Genomic DNA, 23047 nt, shown 5'->3' on the forward strand with positions numbered 1-23047 from the left:
CAAGATACACGTGGCTGCGAAGGCCAGGAAGGCGCTAGGCCCTCGCCCTCGTGGGACAGACCCAGGGACCCCTGCCGCGGCCGGCTGAGTGGTGTCCAGGTTCTGGAGCCAGACTTGTCTACCGCAGCCGGGTCCGCAGCTCCTGTAATGGCCGAGCATAGTTCACCCACGAGTGTTCGTGGTTTTTGGCGCGTTTGATCTGACATCCTCAGAGGCCTGACCGGACCCCTCTAGGAAGCACGACGTCCCCCTGGAGTTTTCCCGCGAGCCGCCTCTCCGAGAGCAGGGTAAGTAGGTCCTGCAGGCCCAGCCCTGGCGTCACGCCGTGTCTGGCACTCACTGGAGATTCTGTACATAAATCATTGCCTCGTCATTTTCCTCGCATCAAACAACATTTATTTGTTTTTATTATGTATCGACATCAAATCTCTATAAAAATAAATTTTAAAGAGCTATTTAAGCACCAAGTATTATTTCTACCGCACAAAGCATCTATTTTTGCGGAGATGCTGTGAGAATGTAGATGTAATGATTCGTCACCACTTCTTTACTGCTGGGCAGTTAGGGAAGTTCATCTAAACCATGAGACTGTGTCCGGTTGGCAGTTTCCACCTTGGATGCGGAACGCCGACTACAGTTGGGGAAGGGTTGGGCGTCTGCGGCCCGATCGGCCGAGCGCTTTCTCAGGCCCCGCCCCCGGTCCGAGCCGTACGACCCTCTGAGTCCTCCACAACAAAGTCTTCTGCCTAGAAGGGCCGGAAGTACTTCAGGGCGCTCCGCGGACCCACCCCCTCGCTTCCGGCATTGGCGGTGCGGCGTACCGGCTGCAGTCGGCTGTGTCGGGAGGGTAGGATGGCGCCTGGCCGATGCGGTCATAGCACCGAAAGCAGACGGCCACCAAGCGCTCCCCCCACCCCCCGAAGTTTCTCCCCAGCGGCGGGGGATGGGGGTAGGCGGTTCCTCTGTTCTTTCTGCGTTCGCCGCGGTCCCGCACCACAGAGACGTGGGCCTCCACCGTCCTAGCCCTACCGCCCTGTTCTGTAGTGCGGGCTAGAGCGTCTCCTTGCCATTTCCTGTCGCCCTGGGGCCCCGCGGGGGAAAAAGGGGGAGTAGCACGACAGCGGAGGGAAGTCGAGAGCTTAGGTGGCGTGTAGACGCCGGAAGTATTGGGAAGGAGGCCGGAAGCTAGGGGCGGGGCCAGGAAGTGAGGAGGGGCGGGGGTTTATGAGGAGTCCAAGGAGCATAGGGGCAGATTTGCACTCAGAGCCACCTGAGGGACTTGGCGGTGGTGCCCAGCACTGTCCCCTCCCCTCGCAGAGACACGGTTGTCGTTTGGGAGTAGGGAACACTGTGTGGCGGGGTGGGTTGGCGGGAGGACATCTCTCTGGCTGCCCTTGGGGCGAGGTGTGGAGGGGCAGGGCTGGGGGTGGAGCCGGGTCGCCAGGGCGTCGGTGGGGAAGACCCCCGCCCCTCGCCCCCCCATCGCACCTCTACACTGGCTGGCTGGACACTAAGATGGCTGCCGTTGCCATGACACCCAACCCTGTGCAGACCCTTCAGGAGGAGGCGGTGTGCGCCATCTGCCTCGATTACTTCACGGACCCCGTGTCCATCGGCTGCGGGCACAACTTCTGCCGAGTTTGTGTAACCCAGTTGTGGGGTGGGGAGGATGAGGAGGACAGAGATGAGTTAGATCGGGAGGAGGAGGAGGAGGACGGAGAGGAGGAGGAAGTGGAGGCTGTGGGGGCTGGCGCGGGGTGGGACACCCCCATGCGGGATGAAGACTACGAGGGTGACATGGAGGAGGAGGTCGAGGAGGAAGAAGAGGGTGTGTTCTGGACCAGTGGCATGAGCAGGTCCAGCTGGGACAACATGGACTATGTGTGGGAGGAGGAGGACGAAGAAGAAGACCTGGACTACTACCTGGGGGACATGGAGGAGGACCTGAGGGGGGAGGATGAGGAGGACGAGGAGGAAGTGCTGGAGGAGGATGAGGAAGAGGATCTAGACCCCGTCACCCCACTGCCCCCGCCTCCAGCCCCTCGGAGGTGCTTCACATGCCCCCAGTGCCGAAAGAGCTTTCCTCGGCGGAGCTTCCGCCCCAACCTGCAGCTGGCCAATATGGTGCAGGTGATTCGGCAGATGCACCCAACCCCTGGTCGAGGGAGCCGTGTGAGTGATCAGGGCATCTGTCCCAAACACCAAGAAGCCCTGAAGCTCTTCTGCGAGGTAGACGAAGAGGCCATCTGTGTGGTGTGCCGAGAATCCAGGAGCCACAAACAGCACAGCGTGGTGCCATTGGAGGAGGTGGTGCAGGAGTACAAGGTGAGAGAAGTACCGAGAGAAGATGGGATTTAGTCGGGGGCGGAGAGGAAGTAACGGGAGCTGAGGAAAGGAAACATCTCTTGGCCCATCAAAGAACCTCATGGTATTGATGGGCTGAGTTTGCTTGTCTAAGCACTTACTGCCAGCAGGTGGGTTAGAATGAGAAGGATTCTGTACGCAGAGCAGATGCAGTGAAGACGACCAGTCTCCATTTGCTTTGATGGCTTCCTCAAAGCCAATAGAGCAAAGCCGGCGATGCCAGATCAGGTCTCTAGAACTTCACCAGCAGTCTGGCTTGCTTTCTGGTGAGTCTTAAGTCTGTCCTTGACGGAGACACCTAGAGATGGAAAGAACCGGGGGCTTCAAAGGACAAGGAAAGGCTCAGAAGCAGGAACACAGAGATAACCGCTAGTGTCAGTGTCAGACCCAAATGCCCTGCCCTTGCCTCCCAGTGGGTTCCCCACCCACCACGATGTGGTTTGGTTCTGCCTTCAAGGACTTTCGTTGGCTCTGTCACTCTTATGTACTGACTAGGAAAGAGCTTTTCAGTCAGAAGACCTGGCTCTGCAAGTTGCACTGTCAAATCTTGTTTGTCTCTGTGTGTCTTTGAACTTTAATTTATCCAGGATTGATAGTTAATATTCTCTGGACATTTGTGTGTATACCAGGCACTGTACTAGGCACTTTTCATGGACCGTCTCTTTAAAACCCAAACAACACTGTGAGTTTGATATGTTTTCCATTCCCATTTTATAGATTGGGAAAGAGAGTCAGAGAGGCTTTAAGTACCATACAGAGGACCACAGAGCTTCAGTAATAATTGACTTAGTTATTTGCTGACCCTTCCCCTGGTGTATACTAACAACGCCACCACCATTTGGATGTCTGTTGTTTGACTTTTCTGATGTGACTTTCTTGGAGTCTGATTCTAGTTTGACAAATATCTTGCCCCTACTTCTCATTTTGACTTTCCTTTGGACATAGGTAAAGGAGATTTGTCTGCAAGGCAGCCAGCACAAATAGCACTACTTAGTGAAGGCCTGGATGGGTTTGGAGCAGTGGGACCAGGAGGAGGAGAGGGTAGCCTCTGTGTGGTCTGCTCAGAGCTTGTTTGTTTTATGACTCATGTTTTCACACCTGATTTCCTGCCATAATTTCATTTAGGTACTGTTTTTGTTACCCCAATTTTAGAGTAATGTGTGTAGGACTTCTCAGCCCTGAGTGGTACAGCTAGACAAACCTACATTACTTCATCACAAGTAACTATTGCTTCTACGGAGTGATTTTTTTTTTTTTTTTTAATTTTTTGAGACAGAGTCTCACTGTGTTGCCCAGGGTGAAGTGCAGTAGCATGATCTCGGCTCACTGCAACCTTCACCTCCCGGGTTCAAGTGATTCTCCTGCTTCAACCTCCTGAGTATCTGGGATTACAGGTGCCACCACACCCGGCTGATTTTTGTATTTTTAGTAGAGATTGGGTTTCGCCATGTTGGCCAGGCTGGTCTGAATTTCCTGACTGCAGGTGATCCGCCCGCCTTGGCCTCCCAAAGTGCTGGGATTACAGACATGAGCCACCATGCCTGGCTACACGATGATTGTTTCACCTGCCTGATTGTTGGAATACTAGGGGAGGTTTTGAAAAATACAGTGGGTCCTTCCACTAGAGTTTGTGAATCAGTGAGTAGGAGAAAATCTTTAAAAAGCCCAGTCTAGCATGGGGATCACTGCGTTGGTAACGTTGCCTAGCTATTGGGCCCTACATTTTTAGCAGAGATTGTGAGCTCCTGTTGTCCTTTCTTTTTATCTTCTCAGTTCCTAATTAACCATAGTCATCATATCATGTGTGGTCACTTTCTGACCAGGAACCCAGGCCAGACTATCCATGGACATTCCACCCCTTCTCTTTCACCTCCCCCTGTAGGACTGCTTCAAAGAGCTTCTGAAACTGGATTTTAATTTGCATTGGCCAAATCTGTTCAATGCCAGCTGCCTGAAAATCCCATATTAGGTCCTGAAGTAGGTGAGGAATTAAAAAAAGTCATAATCTCTTTGCTTTTTCTTTATTTATTTTTTGAGACAGAGTTCCGCTCTTGTTGCCCAGGCTGGAGGGCAATGGCACGATCTTGGCTCACCACAACCTCTGCCTCCTGGGTTCAAGCGATTCTCCTGCCTCAGCCTCCCGAGTAGCTGGGATTCCAGGCATGTGCCACCACACTGGCTAAGTTTTTGTATTTTTAGTAGAGAAGGGGTTTCTCCATGTTGATCAGACTGATCTCGAACTTCTGACCTCAGGTGATCTGCCTGCCTTGGCCTCCCAGAGTGCTGGGATTGCAGGCGTGAGCCACCGCATCTGCTGGGATTGCAGGCGTGAGCCACCGTGTCTGCTGGGATTGCAGGCGTGAGCCACCGCGTCTGGCCTCACCGCCTCCGGCCGCACTCTCTTTTCTTGATCTGTTTACTGGGTTCTGCAGTTTGGGAGGCTGTATACACATACTTAATCTGACGTTTAGTGAGGAGTAAATGTAAATACATAGTTTTATTGTATAGAACTAATTTGAGTGATTCGCTTTCTGACTTAATAGGCTATTTTACAAGTGGGTCATTTTTTCTTTATTTTATTTTATTTTTTTTGAGATGGAATCTTGCTCTGTTGCCCAGGCTGGAGTGCAGTGGCACGATCTTGGCTCACTGTAAGCTCCGCCTCCCGGGTTCCCGCCATTCTCCTGCCTCAGCCTCCCGAGTAGCTGGGACCACAGGTGCCCGCCACCTCGCCCGGCTACCTGTTTTATATTTTTAGTAGAGACGGGGTTTCACCGTGTTAGCCAGGATGGTCTCAATCTCCTGACCTCGTGATCTGCCTGCCCTGGCCTCCCAAAGTGCTGGGATTACCGGCGTGAGCCACCGCACCCGGCCACAAGTGGGTCATTTATTCTTTTCAGATATGTACACGCAGTAACCAACAGTAGCTTGGCATAATGTTGTTTTGTAAAATTTTTTTCATTGAATAGGTAGTAACACACAATGATATGTAAGTATGGTTCCTGAACAGTTACATGTTTGTTTTGTTTTGTTTTTAGACAGGGTCTCTCTCTGTAGCCAGGCTAGAATGCAGTGGCACAATCATAGCTCACTGCATCCTTGACCTTCTGGGCTCAGGTGATCCTGAGTAGTAGCTGGGACTGGAGGTGTGTGTGCCATCATGCCCAGCTGGGTTTTTTTTTTTTTTTTTTTTGTAGAGACAGAGTCTTGCTGTGTTGCTCAGGCTGGTCTTAAACTACTGGCCTCAAGCAGTCTTCCCATTTTGGCCCCTCAAAGTGCTGGGATTTCTTTTCTTGATGTGTTTACTGGGCTCTGGAATTTGGGAGGCCGTATACACATATTTAATCTGACATTAAGTGATGAGTAGGTACATACAGTACCTACTCATAACCGTCTGGCCGACAGTTAAATGTTTTGAAAATTGGCCGGGCGCGGTGGCTCATGCCTGTAATCCCAGCACTTTGGGAGGCCAAGGCAGGCAGATCATGAGGTCAAGAGATCGAGACCATCCTGGCTAACATGGTGAAACCCCGTCTCTACTAAAAATACAAAAATTAGCTGGGCGTGGTGGCGGGCGCCTGTAGTCCCAGCTACTCGGGAGGCTGAGGCAGGAGAATGGTGTGAACCTGGGAGGCGGAGCTTGCAGTGAGCCGAGATCGCACCGCTTCACTCCAGCCTGGGTGACAGAGCAAGACTCCGTCTCAAAAAAAAAAAAAAAAAGTTTTGAAAATTTCTCTTGTAACTGGCTGGGTGTGGTGGCTCACGCCTGTACTCCTAGCACTTTGGGAGGCCCAGGCAGGTGGATCACTTGAAGTCAGGAGTTCAAGACCAGCCCAGCCAACATAGTGAAATTCCGTCTCTACTAAAAATACAAAATTAGCCGGCATGGTGGCGGGCGCCTGTAATCGCAGCTACTCAGGAGGCTGGGGCAAGAGAATCGCTTGAACCTGGGAGGCAGAGTTTGCAGTGAGCCAAGACTGTGCTACTGCATTCCAGCCTGGGCAACACAGTGAGACTCTGTCTCAAAAAAAAAAAAAGAAAATATATCTGAAATAGTACTCTATTTGAATTTGTGCTTACTAATTTTTGTTTTGGTCAGCAATTTAGGAGCCAGGCGCAGTGGCTCACACCTGTAGTCCCAGCACTCTGGGAGGCTGAGGCAGGCAGATCACTTGAGGCCAGGAGTTCAAGACTAGCCTGGCCAACATGGTGAAACCCCGTCTCTACTAAAAATACAAAAATTAGCCAGGCGTGGTGGCGGGCGCCTTTAATCTCAGCTCCTTGGGAGGCTGAGGCAGGAGAATCGCTTGAACCCAGGAGGTGGATGTTGCAGTGAGCCGAGATGGCGCCGCTGCACTCCAGTCTAGGCGACAGAGCAAGACTCTGTCTCAAAAATAAATAAATAAGAAAAACACTAAATGGTAAATTTAAGCATTATAAATTCTGAATTAATGGAGAAATTATAGACTACTGTAGAAAAGTAGGAAGTTATATCAGAAGGCCAAATTTTGTGTAGTTCATGCTATTTTCATGAGTTGACTATAATTCCATTGTGACTAATTTTATCTACAACCACTTGTCCTGTGCAACAACTGCCGTTTGCACTCTGGCTTGGTAAACTCTTTAGTTCAGGTCATCATCAGGATGTCACTGGCAGCTTAAGGTATAGGGAGCAAATACTAGATCACATTTACTGATCTTTCGCTATGTGCCAGGCACTGCACTAGTGTGCTGTCCATGAGGTCCATTCTCTTCTTCTTTGAAGCTGAGGAAACCGAAAGCATGGCTTGCCTGAGGTCACTTCACTTCACTCTGGTCCTGATTGGAGTCTAGGCTTGAGCCCTCCCACCCTATATTATCTCTCAAAGAAAAGGAGACAGAAAGGCTAGAAGAAGACATAAAAAAGGAAACAGCAAATAGGTAGGGCTTATTCTACTCATTCTGGGCTAACAGCCCTTTAAAGAAAAATATTTGGCTACAAATTGTAGAAACACAGAGCTCATGTGCCTATTGGCTGTAACGGTTAGAACCTTTGGAGGAGGGGTTTTGGTTTTGTTTCCCGTTTAGCAAGTGGTTGAGCAGGAGAGAAAGCAGATGAGGAGAAAGAAGCAAAGAAGTTGAAATAAGTAAAGTGTGGGCAGGGACTCCACAGTGTCCTGCAGGAGGCACGCTTGTCAATTATTGGTGCCCTGGGAAGTAATGTATTAGATATTTCTTGGGATCACAGAGGAAGTTGGGGGTGGGGAGGATCAGGGCCGTTTTCAGGGAGCTGTTTTAAGGGAAGAATACCTTGGGCCAAGTGGAGAAAGGCACTCCCAGACAGAGGGAACAGCATGGAATTATACTCAGGAAATGGCAAGTAATGTTATGTGGTCAAACCTCTTAAGCGTCTGTGTGGAAGGCGTTGAGTGTAGAGGTGAGGCTAGAAGTGTGGGGTCAATGTATGTTTTGGAAGTGGTGGTGACCCATGGAAGGGTTTTAGCGTAGGCACAAAGTCATCAGAAAAGTATTTAGAGATCTGGGGAAGATTGCCTGTGAAGGGGAAAGGGACCAAAGGTAAGAGCACTCATGGAAAGACTGTGGTGCGGGGCTCAAGCCACTTCCCCCTCAGGTGTGAGTGTGGGGGCTCTCTGGTCTTGAGGCTCCTACCTTTAGAGAATACGTGCAGGGCTGGCCGGGCGCAGTGGCTCATCCCTGTAATCTCAGCACTTTGGGAGGCCAAGGTGGGCAGATCACGAGGTCAGGAGATTGAGACCATACTGGCTAACACGGTGAGGTGAAACCCCGTCTCTACTAAAAATAAAAGAATGAGGCCGGGCGCGGTGGCTCAAGCCTGTAATCCCAGCACTTTGGGAGGCCGAGACGGGCGGATCACAAGGTCAGGAGATCGAGACCATCCTGGCTAACCCTGTGAAACCCCGTCTCTACTAAAAAATACAAAAAACTAGCCGAGCGAGGTGGCGGGCGCCTGCAGTCCCAGCTACTCAGGAGGCTGAGGCAGGAGAATGGCGTAAACCTGGGAGGCGGAGCTTGCAGTGAGCTGAGATCCGGCCACTGCACTCCAGCCTGGGTGACAGAGCGAGACTCCGTCTCAAAAAAAAAAAAAAGAATGAGCCAGGCGTGGTGGCGGGCATCTGTAGTACCAGCTACTGGGAAGGCTGAGGCAGGAGAATCGCTTGAATCCGGGAGGTGGAGGTTGCAGTGAGTCAAGATCGAGCCACTGTACCCCAGCCTGAGCGACACAGTGAGACTCTGTCTCCAAAATAAAAAGAAAAAAAAAAAGGGCTTCTGTAAACGTGCACAGAGGGATTGGAGGCTTTTGTCATCATGTGAAAGAAGAAAGTGGAGGAAGGAGTATAATACTCATTTGACAGCCATTTTTGGGGGTAGGGATAAGGCTTTGACCCATCTTGCTGTAGGGAGGATTGCAGAGGTAGGTTCTGAAGGGCAGGTGCCTCTACCAGCCCCCACTTTTCTTTTTCTGTTTCCTCAGGCCAAACTGCAGGGGCACGTGGAGCCGCTGAGGAAGCACCTGGAGGCTGTGCAGAAGATGAAAGCCAAGGAGGAGAGGCGAGTGACGGAACTGAAGGTGGGTGAATGTCCTCGACAGGGCTGATGGTTACCATGGTCGAGGCAAGGACGGTGAGGCTCCCCACTCTCACAGGTGGTGACTCGGTCCCCTGAGGAGGGACAGCCAAGGCCCGGGAGAGGGCTAGATGCTTTCCCTAGGTGCTGAGGAGAGGGGGTTCTCTAAGGCATGTTCATTCCTGGTTCCAAAATGGCGTGGAAACTGAGGCCTGGATTGGAGGCCTAGGTGCCTGGCCCAAGGCTGCAGAACAGGCTTTCTACCCAAACACCAGAGCCTGAAGGGGGCAAAGCAGAACCCACATAGCAGCCATCAGAGAAGCTGCTGGCCCCAGGATCCATGCAGGCCGTGGGCAGAGCAGCCCTGAGCATGAGGCGGACACTGTCCTAGGACACTTCCTCTGTCCTGTGAGGGGGCCAGTGTGTTTAAGCTGGGGCAGGATCTAGTGTATGTTAGCACTGCAGAGACCTAGTATTTCCCAGTCCAGTGTTTTCTCAGCCCCCGCCCCCCATTTTCATTATTGCTTGCCCATCTCCAAGGAGTCTTTTAAGGTATTTTTTCCATTCCCCACCTCCGACCTGTTTTCATAACCCCAGCAGGCCCTGCTGGGATGGGCTGGCACTGTGAGCTTCATACACCAAGCCAGGAGCTCCCCTTCTGTCCCTCTTCCCTCCTCCCTTCCCAGCCAGTGCCCGGGCCTTGCCACTACCCAGGGCCCATGGTCACCGCCACCTAAACATTAGGGACTCCGCTGTTGGCAGCTGCTAGGCACTGAATGGTAAAGTCTCTTTGGGAGTAGGGGTCATCCTGCCTCTGGCCAGCTGCCCAACTTGATACTTTCGGGCTCTCCTGGGTATGGAGGTAACAGGATCTGTGTGCCCCTAGGGTAGAGCAAAACTGACTGTGGCGGCTGTTTCCCTCCCGCATCTGGTCAGTTAGGACCCTCCTCTGGCCTATTACTCACAGCGTCTCCAGCTGATGGTAACTGTGTGAAAGCCCACCACCCAGGATGGCCCATCCCTGGGAAACAGGGTGGGAACGGGCAGGAGTTTTTTATGTTACAGGATATCAAGTACCTACATAATAGCCTTGGTTGTTGCCTCTTAGCCCACAAAGCATAAAAATATTTACTCTCTGGACCTTTACAGAAAAAGCTTTTAAGAGTTCTGATCTAGGGCTTTTGGGTGACTTTCTTAAGGTCACTGTGTTTAATGGTTTCGGGACCCTAACTTTATGTCTTGATTCTTGTATTCTTTTATTTATTCATTTCAAAAAATTTTTACCAAGTGCCTCTTCTGGTTGGCGCTATGTCAAGGTCCGAGGACACTGTGGCAAACAGAGACATTCCTAGTCCCTGCCAACCGGAGCTTATGGTACAGTGGGGGAAAGATGTTAAAAGATACGTCATTTAAACACAACATTTCAGTATCGTATGTGCCACAAAGAGATACAGGGAATTTGTGGGGATGGTCCTGATTTAGATCTGGAGAGGAGGGAAGGCTTCTTTTGGAATATTTAAGGTTGGACCTGAAGGATGAGTCAAGGTATGTAGACCAGGTGGAGAGGAGTGTTCCAGGCAGAGGTTAGTGAGTTTGGGGCCACTGTGCTGGGTGCAAGGGGTGGTATCTGGTAAGGCTGAGAAGTAAGGCCGGTAGGAGATGAGCCTCTTTCCAGGACTTTCTTGGACTTGGGGAGTATAGGGCTCCTTTGCCTTGCGTTGAGAAGTGGTAGTTGCAAAACTGGAGGTTATCTTCCTGTGTGTTGAGGTGGTATCTGTCATCCCCTTTGCACCATTCCAGAGCCAGATGAAGTCAGAGCTGGCAGCGGTGGCCTCCGAGTTTGGGCGGCTGACACGGTTTCTGGCTGAAGAGCAGGCAGGGCTGGAACGGCGTCTCCGAGAGATGCATGAAGCCCAGCTGGGGCGTGCGGGAGCCGCGGCCAGTCGCCTTGCAGAGCAGGCTGCCCAGCTCAGCCGCCTGCTGGCCGAGGCCCAGGAGCGGAGCCAGCAGGGGGGTCTCCGGCTGCTCCAGGTGAGCAATGTCCCCTCCCTGTTCCCCCAGCACTCCGTGTTGGCTGTCAGGCAGTGCTTACCAAACACCTGTCCAGAGCTGCCTCTTCTCACTGGGAGGAACCCACAATGATTGAACCTGAAGACCAAAAACATGTTTTAAAGCTGGAAACAGTTAATGTCGAATGTGGTATGTGTGACGATTATACCAGTGAAAAGCATGAAGATTCGGTTGTAGGAGAGGTTTAAATGACAGTTGAGGAAAGGCTTTTTGACAGTGACATCCTGAAAAAGGTGAGCAAGTCATATTGTGGAAATGACAGGATTGGTGGGCTCACAGCAGGAGAGGCGAGTTAGGCATGGCGAGGCATGGGGTGGTTGAAATGGATGTGTGTTCACTGAGGGCCGTGAGCGTGCTGCTTCTCCCTTCCTGCTTAGGCTCAGTCTCTGACTGGAGATCGGGAAAGCTGTCCCTGTGCAGCTGACGCTCTCTTTATCTCTTTCTCCCTCTCCCTTTTTTTGTTTCTCTTATTCCCAGGACATCAAGGAGACTTTCAATAGGTGTGTTCCCGCTCTTTGCCCTTTGTGACCCAGTGGCATCTGGTTCCCGTCCCTGCTTCTCTTGGGTATCCCTCTCCTCTCCTTCCTTCCCCAGGACCTGAGTTTCCATCTCCTGGACCCTCCTCTCCTTCCCCTCAGCTTTTGCTCTTCCCTCTGGGAATATCATGGTCCCACCCCCTGCCCGGTCCCCTTCCTCCAGGTGTGAAGAGGTACAGCTGCAGCCCCCAGAGGTCTGGTCCCCTGACCCGTGCCAACCCCATAGCCATGACTTCCTGACAGATGCCATCGTGAGGAAAATGAGCCGGATGTTCTGTCAGGCTGCGAGAGGTAGGGAGGTCACCTCCACGACCTTCCTTTGCCTTTCCCTTCACAGACCTGAGACTGGGTCCTGAGGGAAGTTGGGTCCCAGGGAAAGTGTAGGGGTTGAGATGGAGCAGGATACAGGCAGCCACTCAGGTTGAGGTTTCAAGCCATTAACAGGTAGTCCTAGTCCAGGCAGGCCTGGAGGGTGGGGGTGGGGTGGAGTGGCAAGAAGAGCCAGGCTGGGGGAAGACCTGTCAGGTGTCTGAGGAACAAGAGGAGAGAGATGGAGCCTGTAGGAAGCTGAGGCTGGCCTCTGGGATGGTGTGGGGAGCTGAATTCAGGGAGGAAGCGGGCAGGAAAGGCCCAGTCTGTGGAGTTGGCTGCTGACGGGGGAACAGCCGTTCCAGCCCTGGCGTATTTGTCCTCCCTCCTCCCAAGTGGACCTGACGCTGGACCCTGACACGGCTCACCCGGCCCTGATGCTGTCCCCTGACCGCCGGGGGGTCCGCCTGGCAGAGCGGCGGCAGGAGGTTGCTGACCATCCCAAGCGCTTCTCGGCCGACTGCTGCGTACTGGGGGCCCAGGGCTTCCGCTCTGGCCGGCACTACTGGGAGGTAGAGGTGGGCGGGCGGCGGGGCTGGGCGGTGGGCGCTGCCCGTGAATCCACCCATCATAAGGAAAAGGTGGGCCCTGGGGGTTCCTCCGTGGGCAGCGGGGATGCCAGCTCCTCACGCCACCACCATCGCCGCCGCCGGCTCCACCTGCCCCAGCAGCCTCTGCTCCAGCGGGAGGTGTGGTGTGTGGGCACCAACGGCAAACGCTACCAGGCCCAGAGCTCGACAGAACAGACGCTGCTGAGCCCCAGTGAGAAGCCACGGCGCTTTGGCGTGTACCTGGACTATGAAGCGGGGCGCCTGGGCTTCTACAACGCAGAGACTCTGGCCCACGTGCACACCTTCTCGGCTGCCTTCCTGGGCGAGCGTGTCTTTCCTTTCTTCCGGGTGCTCTCCAAGGGCACCCGCATCAAGCTCTGCCCTTGATTATCCTGCCACCCGCGGGGGCCCCTCTGGTCAGCACTTGGGGGGCGGGTGGTGGAGGGTGGCCCGTAAGTTTGAGGGGCTCAAAGGCTCTTCCCACTGTTTGTCACTGTGTTGCTTCCCACTCCCCCTTGACCCTAGGCCCCTGCTTCTCCCTCTAGGAGCCTAAAGAACCCTCCTGGCCTCCAGCCCGGCCTTCTCTCACCTACTATGTCTGTCCAGCAGGTCTGCATGGGTCCCTGATAATGAGAACAGCTGCCTGGTCTTCTCTCCCAGTCTGCCTAGCCCAGCCCTGGGACCGGAATTTGAGTAGGGGATGAGGGGAAATTGTAATTTCATTCCTTAACTTCCTTTTCCCCACCCCTGCTCTTCAACCTCTGTCAGTTCTGAGGCTGGAGGGTTTGGGCAAGACAACATCCCCATTCCAATTCCATCTTCTGATGCAAATTTTAGCTGAGGGATTTGGAAGCCATTTGGGGAGGCAGGCTGGGCCAGAGGGTAGAGCTGGGTATTCTCTGGGGGAGGAGGGATTCTAAACTTTCCTTCCATCCTCAATTTCTACCTCCATAGACCGGCCAGAATTTAGCTTCACTTGAGAGAGATCTGGAATGGTCGCCATGATTGAAACCACGCACCATTACATCGCCCAATAAATTATTTCTTCCCCCGTCCCCTTTCCAGCACTCAACTGAGGAGCAAAGCTCATCCCACCCCCACCCCTCCCAGGTCTGTTCACTGCCAGGCTCCTTTCCCTTGTTCAGTGGAGCTGGCTTTTCTCCCAGCCCCTTTCCATGCCTTTCATTCCATTTGGCAAGCCCTGAGGGGGAGCCTGGGGACGGGTTTGGGTCCCCAAGGGGAGAGCCTTGGGTATAATCTATTTTTCTAGTAACCCCTTGCCTTGTCACATAACAGCTTTTGCCCTCTGCTTTGATGGCTGAGGTGAACTCATGTCCTTTGGGAAAAGGGAAGGTGTGCTGTGGAAATAAAATGTTTATTTGCTTCTCTTGTGAGGTCGTTCCTTTAGGTGAGGGTTTAACTCAGGATTTCCTTTCCAACCCCTGCATTGAGAAGCCACGCAACAGAACTGGTTAGTTGCAGTTAAAGGCATGTTTTGCAACTGTTGTCAGGCAGGCTTCTATTTCAACAGGGATATATAGATCCTGCTCCCCATTTTAATCTCTTACCTAATTTACTAACTCTTCAGTCCACTTAGAGATGTTTGCCACTTCCTACCATTACTTTGAAGCTGTAGGACTGAGGTTCCCCTAAGAATCTCTATACTCACAGTTCACAAGCCCAGGTCCTAGGAACACTATTTCCATATATACATGCACTGAAGCCAGGAATGCCTCATCACCACTGAGGGGAGTAGAAAGTGGGTGCATATGGGCCTTCAATATGCTGTAGTTGCTTAGTCATCACAGAAAACTGCAAGGGCAGTGGGGTCTCAAGCCGAATTTTGAACCATTCCATCCCTGTACTGAGGTTTCTATTGGTAAGTGTAACTGTAGTTTAATGACTCAGTTCTGGCCTTTCACAAGGCATCTAACCTCATAAATAAAGTGTGTGTGTGTGTTGGGGGGGGCATTGAGTGACAGGTTATACTAGCAGTTGAAATGTTTAGTAGGGCCAACTTTATGGTTATGTTTATGAATGCTTCCAGACCGACCACCCCAAAACTTTTAACCTCTGAGGAATGCTAGTTGTGAGTTAAGTTCTTCTGGTGAGAACTGCTTTGCAGAATTAAATACCCTTGACTTGCCTCAAAGACCATGTAGACTGCTAACATGAAGTTTAAATTTTCTGAATTATGTTCAAACCTTTAGAGGAATGAGGATTCATCTTTGTTCCGTTCTTATGTGCCAGCGGTTGGACCTGCGGAGTCTGCTTTTCCTAAAAATTGACTGCAACCACTTTGAAATAATCAGTCCTTTCCCTCAAGAAGGTTCCCCAGGTTGAAGGTAGGTCCTAATGATCTGCACCTGGTATGTAGGACGCTGATGGGGTTTAAGTTCAGGGAAACTGCTATGTGACTTCTAACAAACATCCACTTGATGCTCCCCCAATCCTGAGAACTTAGACTGACAGCTCCCCTTCCCCCTCAAGGCCTTGTTTACTTAGTCCACAGCTTGCATCCAGTTTGCTAGTGCAAACTTAATGTGTAAGCAATGTAGATAGAATGGAGCTTTTATGCATGTAAGAAAAAAAAACCTTCTAAAAGCCAGAAAAGCCAGTTTTTTCTTCTTTAATTTGTAAAGCTCTGCCATAAACTTCTAGCGCGTGCCGATGGTCACCTGCCATACTCGTACCAGGTTGTCTGTGTAGCCAGCAAACAGAGTCTGCAAGGGAGAAATGACAGGGATAGGTCAGGCTGGCGTAAACTCTGCAGATTCAGCACAAGTAGCTTTCTTTGAGATGGTCTTGCTCCACTGTCTAGGCTGGAGTGCAGGGGCATGATCCTGGCTCACTGCAGCCTTGAGACCCTGCAGTTCAAGAGATCCTCCCACCTCAGCCTCCAGTAGGCATGTGCCACCATACTGGGCAGACTATAAGAAACCCCTCCCATTTTAACAGCCAGATTTTAAGTGGTGGTTATGTATTCCTTGAGGAAGAAACAGCTGGTGATAAGGATCTAGACATTTGAAAACAGGTCAAATGAATTAAGGTATTAACTGAAGGCTGATAGCCACTGGGCTCCACATCAGTCTTCCCTCTGATGCAGAAACACATTCACTGGCATGGCAAACTAGGGCATCCTCATCAACCTGGCTTGTCATTTCACTTTATGCCAAAGACACTGCTCTTGTGTCTGACAGACTAGATGTACTAACAGAATGAGGGAGAAAAATAATTGGAAGCCGAGTCACCTGAGAGGACACAGACCACTTACCTGGCCATCGGCAGACCAGGCCAGGGAGGTACACTGCGGTGGTTCTGCCTTGCTGCTGGTACTGATAACTTCTTGCTTCAGTTCGTCTACAATGATCTTTCCCTCTAAATCCTGGGGAACAGGGCAGAAGCAACCTTAAGACTTAGCAATGACAGAGTCCCCTCCCTCAAGATTCTCAAGTTATAAAGGGATGATTCTGCTTCCTAGGGTACATGTATCAATGCCTAGATGCATTTTTAGTTGCCACTAGTGGAAGGATGGTTTGCTACCGACATCTAGAAGCTGGAAATGCTGCTACACATCCTAAAATGTACAGGACAGCACACCACAACAGAGTTATCCAGACCAAAATGTCAATTATGTGGAGGTTGAATAGGCTTAGCTACCAGGTGGGAGTCAGATGGCATATATTGTAACCAAAACATTGTCAAGGCTCAGAGGGCAGCCAGGTACCCAGTCCACTGTAACCTACACTCACCCAGATCTTGATGCTGGGGCCTGTGGCAGCACACAGCCAGTAGCGGTTAGGGCTGAAGCACAGGGCGTTGATGATGTCCCCACCATCTAGCGTGTAAAGGTGTTTGCCTTCGTTGAGATCCCATAACATGGCCTGGCCATCCTGGACAAACAGGTAAGGTAAATCAGGACACAGTGACTTCTTCCAGATGTTAATCCTGCCCATCTCAAGATTCTGTCAGAATCAATTCTTATCTTTCCTCCATTACCTCAGGCTTCTTTGAAAGCTAATGACTCAAATACCAACATTGATCTCTGTATGCCTTTCCTTTAAGGTTAAGACCTTACCAACCCTATCAAAAAACCCCTCCCAACTTACATAAATCACTCTAATCGTTTCTGAAAACCAGGATCTCAATCTCATCAATTGCTTCGAGGAACCAACTTTAGGCCGGGCGCTGTGGCTTACGCCTGTAATCCCAGCACTTTGGGAAGCTGAGGCCAGTGGATCACCTGAGGTCAGGAGTTCAAGCCCTGCCTGGCCAACATGGTGAAACCCTGTCTCTACTAAAATACAAAAATTACCCAGGCATGATGGTGGGTGCCTATAATCCCAGCTACTAGGGAGGCTGAGACAGGACAATTGCTTGAACCAGGGAGATGGTTGCGGTGAGCTGAGATCATGCCACTGCACTCCAGCTTTGGCGGCTGAGTGAGACTCCGTCTCAAAATAAACCCAACCTTATAGAAAATAATCGTTTTCTTCCAGACAGTATGCCTTAACTGTCATTTGCTGAAAGTAATCTTTGGAAACATTCTCAGATTGCCATTATCTCATTATCCTCCTGAAACCATCCTGACTAATGTTTGCCGTTTTATGTTAGAGACACTGGCTAAGTGCTCCTTCCATGATGCTGGTCTTCCACTGAGCAGGAGACTCCTGCTCCCCAAATACCTTGCCTCCAGAAGCACAGAGGGATCCATCTGGAGAGACAGTCACCGTGTTCAGATAGCCCGTGTGGCCAATGTGGTTGGTCTTCAGCTTGCAGTTAGCCAGGTTCCATACCTGCATAAATGTGAAGTTGACAGGTGAATATCCTGGCTCTGGATCAGCTAGGGTCAGGTCCAACAAAAAAGGGCTTGGCATTCCTGGCTACAGTAGCCATTTATCATTCAGTAACATGTCCTGGCCACTTAACCTTAGATTGTAACACACATCCAATGCAGTGTGCTCACTTACAAGGGACATCAATTAGCTACTTCAGACCATGTGACAAGAGAAAGAGTCAACTGAGAGAATCTGTAAAGCTTTCCACAGGAGTTGGAGCGTATGACCACCTGGGAGCACAGCACACCCTGACTGGTAAAGCCCCTGCCTTGGCTTGAAGCTCACCTTGACCAGCTTGTCCCAGCCGCAGGAGACGATGATAGGGTTGCTGCTGTTAGGCGAGAAGCGGACACAAGACACCCACTCTGAGTGGCTCTCATCCTACAGAGGATGAAAAGGAAATAAGGGGAAACGGTCCTATCCCATGAAATGCTAGACGCCCCCCCGCCAGATGATGGCTGGCAGCACCTTTCAAAAACCCAGAACCCAAACCTTTAAGCTCAACAGAATCCCTTTAGATTCCAGGTAAGAATTTCTTTTTAAATTTAGAGATGGGGGTTGGACGCAGTGGCTCACGCCTGTAATCCCAGCACTTGGGGAGGGCGAGGTGAGTGGATCACCTGAGGTCAGGAGTTTGACATCAGCTTGGCCAACATGGTGAAACCGTCTCTACCAAAAACACAAAAATTCACCGGGTGTGGTGGTGGGTGCCTGTAATCCCAGCTACATGGAAGGCTCAGGCAGGAGCATTGCTTAAACGCAGGAAGCGAAGTTTACAGTGAGCCACGATTGTGCCATTGCACTCCAGCCCGTGCAATGAATGAGTGAAACTTCATCTCAAAAAAGGGCCAGGTGCGGTGGCTCACGCCTGTAACCCCAGCACTTTAGGAGGCCAAGGTGGGCGGATCACGAGGTGAGGAGATCAAGACCACCTGGCTAACACGGTGAATCCTCGTCTCCACTAAAAATACAAAAAAATTAGCTGGGCATGCTGTAGTCCCAGGTACTCGAGAAGCTGAGGCAAGAGAATGGCATGAACCTGGGAGGCGGAGGTTGCAGTGGGCCAAGATTGCACACTGCACTCCAGCCTGGGCAACAGGGTGAGACTCCATCTCAAAATAAATAAAAATTTTTATGGATGGGGTCTCACTGTGTTGGCCAGGCTGCTCTCCTGTCCTCAAGCAATCCTCCCACCTTGGCCTACCAGAGCATGAGCCCAGCCAAGACTTTAAAAAGGCAGAGAGCCGGGCACGGTGGCTCACGCCTGTAATCCCAGCACTTTGGGAGGCTGAGGCGGGCAGATCACCTGACGTTGGGAGTTTGAGACCAGCCTGACCAACATGGAGAAACCCCATCTCTACTAAAAATACAAAACCAGGCGTGGTGGCGCATGCCTGTAATCCCAGCTACTTGGGAAGCTGAGGTAGAATTGCTTGAACCCGGAAGGCGGAGGTTGTGGTCAGCTGCGGTCACGCCATTGCACCCCAGCCTGGGCAATGAGCAAAACTGTCTTTAAAAAAAAAAAAAAAAAAAGGGTAAAGATATGCAGGCCATGGTGGCTCACGCCTGTAATCCCAGCACTTTGGGAGGCTGAGGCAGGCGGACTGCCTAAGCTCAGTTCGAGACCACCCTGGTGGCGCGCACCTGTAGCACCAGCTACTATGGAGACTGAGGCAGCAGAATCACCTGAGCCTGGGAGGCGGAGGTTGCAGTGAGCTGACACAGTGCCACTGCACTTCCGCTTGGGCGACAGAGTGAGACTGTCTCAAAAAAAAAATAAATAAATAAAGGTTAAGAGGGTGGGAGAGATCCTTGGAGATGTGCTCTCTGACCGTGGCCTCACTTTACCTGGACAGTGTATTTGCACACACCCAGGGTATTCCATAGCTTGATGGTTTTATCTCGAGATCCAGAGACAATCTGCCGGTTGTCAGAGGAGAAGGCCACACTCAGCACATCCTTGGTATGGCCCACAAATCGCCTCGTGGTGGTGCCCCTAAGAGGGAGGACTTTGTCATTCTCAGACTTAACAAACATTCTCATTCAAGGGTCAGACTGATTCCTGGGCCTTGTCTCTGTCTCATTGCATTACTCACACATATATGACAGAGAATCCCTTCAGAATTGCAGGACATGTCCTCACTCCCACATGGGGATTGGCTGACAATGTCATCTGTCATCACCAGGACCCTCTAATTCCACCTGCCAATCACCTCAGCTTTCAAGGTAAAACATGTTCAAACTGCTGCCTACTCAAAACTGTCGCACCTGGTAGAAATGTTCAACCACACTCCTCAGCAATCCTGAGTAACTAATTCAAAGCGAGGGAGGCCAAACATCTTCTGTAGGTGCAGTCTGCTTTCCAGTTCCCAAATGGACTGGATCTCCCCTGGGAAACCAGCCAATTGCATCCACCACATTTCTGCCCAGATTTTTTCCCAAGGCCCCAGAGCTAAGTGAGCAGCTACTTGCGTTGTGAGATCCCAGAGGCGCAGGGTTCCATCCCAGGAGCCTGAGAGGGCAAACTGGCCATCTGAGGAGATAACCACATCACTAACAAAGTGGGAGTGACCCCGCAGAGCACGCTGTGGAATTCCATAGTTGGTCTCATCCCTGGTCAGTTTCCACATGATGATGGTCTTATCTAAAAGCGGCAAAACAGAAGAAAAACCAGTGAGGAACCCGCAGCCAGTTTGTTAACACACTGGATAATTCACTAAGTGTCAAGGTCATGAGTGGGTTAACAACTAAGGATGCTTAAGGAGGGATGGAACAACAGACTACAAGAGCAGTTACAGGCCAGGACTGAGTGGCTCTATTCCAGACTAAAAACGCACGCAGAGCTAAACTGTACCGTGATAACTTTTTTTTTTTTTTTGAGATGGAGTCTCACTCTGTCAGCCGGGCTGGAGTGCAATGGCATGATCTCGGCTCACTGCAACCTCCACCTCCCGTGTTCAAGCAATTCTCCTGCCTCAGCCTCCCTAGTAGCTGGAATTACAGGCCGCCCCCAGCACGCCTGGCTAACTTTTTTTCTTTTTTTTTTTTTAAAACTAGAGATGGGGTTTCACCATTGGCCAGGCTAGTTTCGAACTCCTGACCTAAGGTGATCCGCCCACCTCTGCCTCCCAAAGTGCTGGGATTATAGGCGTGAGCCACCGTGCCCGGTCTGTATCCTGAGAACTTAATTTAGGTGCCAGAAATTACACCCTTTCCTGAAACTCAGACGAACTCAACAGCCAACACGTATCTTGTCTGCAACCGAATGCACAGCAGTTCGTGGCTGTAGAGTAGCTGGGGCCTCCCATGCCTCCCTCTGAGGGCCGACAGAAATGTAGTAATGAATGCTGGAAAAGCCACTTTAGGCGCTACAGGATTGGATGCTTTTACTGAAACCTGTCCCACTCAACAATTTTACGATTAACAGCCAGACACGATTCAAGAGTCACACAATTCTTAACAGTGTAGGAGCAAAGGGGAAGCACAACAAGTGTCTAAACGCAGTCAGGCACACAGGGATAGGGACGGGGAGCGGAGACCCAGGGGCAGAAAACGTAGGACGAGACTTGAGCCACGAGGTCCTCTGGAGTCCACCCGCCTCCCCACGAGCCTTGGGCCGGGCGGCAGCTCAGAAACAGCCTCTGGATTTCAGCACCGACACTCAGATGGCATGTTGGGGTCATCACCGCCCCGCCCGGCCCGCAGGCCCCCGGCCACACTACGAAGGGGAAGGCAGAAGATGTTTTCAAAGTTTCCAACTCTCCAACCCTAACAGCCACGAGCCGCTCTACGTCCAGGTCCTCATCTGCAACGTGGTTCGCCCGGGCTGAGGCCTAGGCTCGCGTCCGCACGCCCCAAATCACAGTGAGGCAGAGAAGTTTGTCAGTCCCCGACAGCGCGCGCGCCACCGGCCTGCCCGAACCACGCGGAATCCCCCAGCCCTGCAATCTCGGGTCCTGAAATCTGCCTTAGTCCGTACCTCGAGAGGCGGACAGGATCATGTCCGGGAACTGCGGAGTAGTAGCGATCTGGGTTACCCAGCCGTTGTGGCCCTTGAGGGTGCCACGAAGGGTCATCTGCTCAGTCATGGCGGCGGCGAGCGCGTGTGTCGCTGAAGCGACGAGGATGGCACTGGATGGCTCAGAGAAACGAGCAACACAGCCGCTACCGCCGCCGCCTTGCAGTGAAAGAGAGAAGCCTCCTACCGGAACCGGAAATACCCACTCGACCAAGTAAAATGGCGAGCCCCATGATACACTTCTGCTCAAGATGGCGGCGCCATGTAATGCAAAAGGCAAAGGGAAATTGCACGGCATCACAGTCCCCACTTCCGTACAACATAATCTGACAGCGCTTTACAAATACATTCTGCAACAAGCACATTCAAGTGTTTAAAAAGGCTTCTCAGGGATGATGTAGAGCGAGAAGCGAAAGAGGTGAAGTGTACGGCACATTCCCATGAGGACTCCCTGGCGGCTTCCCCGCCCCTATGTGGCATAGCTCGAGCTCCGCCTGTTCCACTTGGTGCGGGGAGGGTTGACGGGGCAACCACAGGAGAGCTTAATTTTCAGTTCACTATCGTGGGTAACGATGGGCAGTTTTAAAAAGTATGGCATTAAAATTTTAAAAATAAACTTTAAAACTGTGCTTCCGCGGGACCGTCCTCCCCTCAAGAGGTTTTCGTTTTGATGCACACCAACTCCGGAAGGACTTAGTCCAGGCTGGACTAAGGCAGGAGAGGGTTACTCTGGATGTACTAAAAATTGGTCTCTTTTTGCCGGGCGCAGTGGCTCGTGCCTGTAATCCTTCCACTTTGGGAGGCCGAGGGGGTCGATCACTTGAGGTCAGGAGTTCGAGACTAGCCTGGCCAACATGATGCAACCTCTTTCCAATAAATAAATAAATAAATAAATAAAATTAGCCAGGTGTGGTGGCGGGTGCCTGTAATCCCAGCTACTCGGGAGGCTGAGGCAGGAGAATCCCTTGAACCTGGGAGGTGGAAGTTGCAGTGAATCGAGATCCCGCCACTGCACTCCAGCCTGGGCAGTAGAGCGAGACTCCGACTCAAATAAATACATACATACATACAATAAAATAATAAGGTGAAAATTGCCCTGTGTGTTGCTAGACTGCCAATCCATTCCTGCCTAGGTCAGAACACGGGAAGCTCTCGCAGAAACGGAAACGCCCAAAGGAGGACCTTAAAGTTCTGACTCCTGGGGACATCCACTGGAAAGCTCTCTCTGGGCCCAGTCACTGCACACAAAAGCCCAGGCGTCTGGGGGTTCAGTTGCACCCTGAAGGACGTGCCCAGACAGGGAAGCGGTGGAACACGGATACCTAGCTGTCCTTCTGCCTTCCACTCTACCTCAGGAATTTAAACAAGTAATGACTCTCATTCTCTCACATCTGACTATAAGAGACAGTATTGGGCACCGTGTCTCTTCAAGTAGTTTTAAACAGGGGGACATATCAGGATGATAGCAGCCACCAACATCTATGCAAAATAAAGATGTCACTTTTCTATTTGTGACATCTATCAACTTTTGTTTCTCATCTGTGAAATGAGATTGGAAATAACATTAGTATCTACATTACATGGTGGTGTGGAAAGTAAAGCAGCAAATTAAGCGCCCTGAACAACGTCTGGCAGAGTAAATGTTGTGAAACTTAGTGAGCACCTCTTGGGTACCAAGCCTTATTTTAGGTTTTGGGGACAAAGCTGTGAACAAGA

The 23047-nt window shown here is 51.3% G+C and overlaps 2 protein-coding genes and 2 non-coding genes across 11 annotated transcripts; 1 reads left to right on the forward strand and 3 right to left on the reverse strand.

The window, feature by feature from the left end:
• Positions 1–384: 384 nt before the first annotated feature.
• On the forward strand, positions 385–13863 carry TRIM41 (tripartite motif containing 41). 3 transcript variants are annotated; one of them, XM_025388183.1, is made up of 8 exons: positions 385–2325; positions 8858–8953; positions 10750–10980; positions 11497–11519; positions 11719–11846; positions 12261–12436; positions 13021–13084; positions 13430–13862. In XM_025388183.1, exons 1-8 carry the CDS (start codon positions 1225–1227, stop codon positions 13453–13455), a joined length of 1845 nt encoding a protein of 614 aa, XP_025243968.1. In that variant the 5' UTR covers positions 385–1224; the 3' UTR covers positions 13456–13862. The 3 variants fall into 3 exon arrangements, 2 of the variants coding, with proteins under 2 accessions (XP_025243968.1, XP_025243967.1); XR_003119849.1 differs by lacking the exon at positions 11497–11519 and having other exon boundaries at positions 777–2325; positions 13430–13863; XM_025388182.1 differs by having other exon boundaries at positions 12261–13862.
• Positions 13864–15036: 1173 nt separating this feature from the next.
• Positions 15037–21804, reverse strand: RACK1 (receptor for activated C kinase 1). Of its 6 annotated transcripts, none has more exons than XM_025388184.1 (8): positions 21293–21804; positions 19786–19957; positions 19162–19309; positions 17599–17694; positions 17161–17271; positions 16228–16368; positions 15746–15860; positions 15037–15198 (listed from the first exon to the last, which is right to left on the reverse strand). In XM_025388184.1, the coding sequence occupies exons 1-8, from the start codon at positions 21627–21629 to the stop codon at positions 15074–15076; spliced, it is 1245 nt and encodes a 414-aa protein (XP_025243969.1). In that variant the 5' UTR covers positions 21630–21804; the 3' UTR covers positions 15037–15073. The 6 variants fall into 6 exon arrangements, 5 of the variants coding, with proteins under 5 accessions (XP_025243969.1, XP_025243970.1, XP_025243972.1 ...); XM_025388185.1 differs by having other exon boundaries at positions 15082–15198; positions 15750–15860; XR_003119850.1 differs by having other exon boundaries at positions 15089–15198; positions 15750–15860; positions 17166–17271.
• On the reverse strand, positions 19425–19503 carry LOC112627230. The gene has a single exon (XR_003120081.1). It is a non-coding gene; the product is annotated as a small nucleolar RNA SNORD96 family (small nucleolar RNA).
• On the reverse strand, positions 20938–21005 carry LOC112627255. Its single transcript, XR_003120103.1, has one exon. It is a non-coding gene; the product is annotated as a small nucleolar RNA SNORD95 (small nucleolar RNA).
• Positions 21805–23047: the final 1243 nt, after the last annotated feature.

This window comes from Theropithecus gelada, chromosome 6 (genome assembly GCF_003255815.1).
Source record: "Theropithecus gelada isolate Dixy chromosome 6, Tgel_1.0, whole genome shotgun sequence".
Lineage (NCBI taxonomy): Eukaryota > Metazoa > Chordata > Mammalia > Primates > Cercopithecidae > Theropithecus > Theropithecus gelada.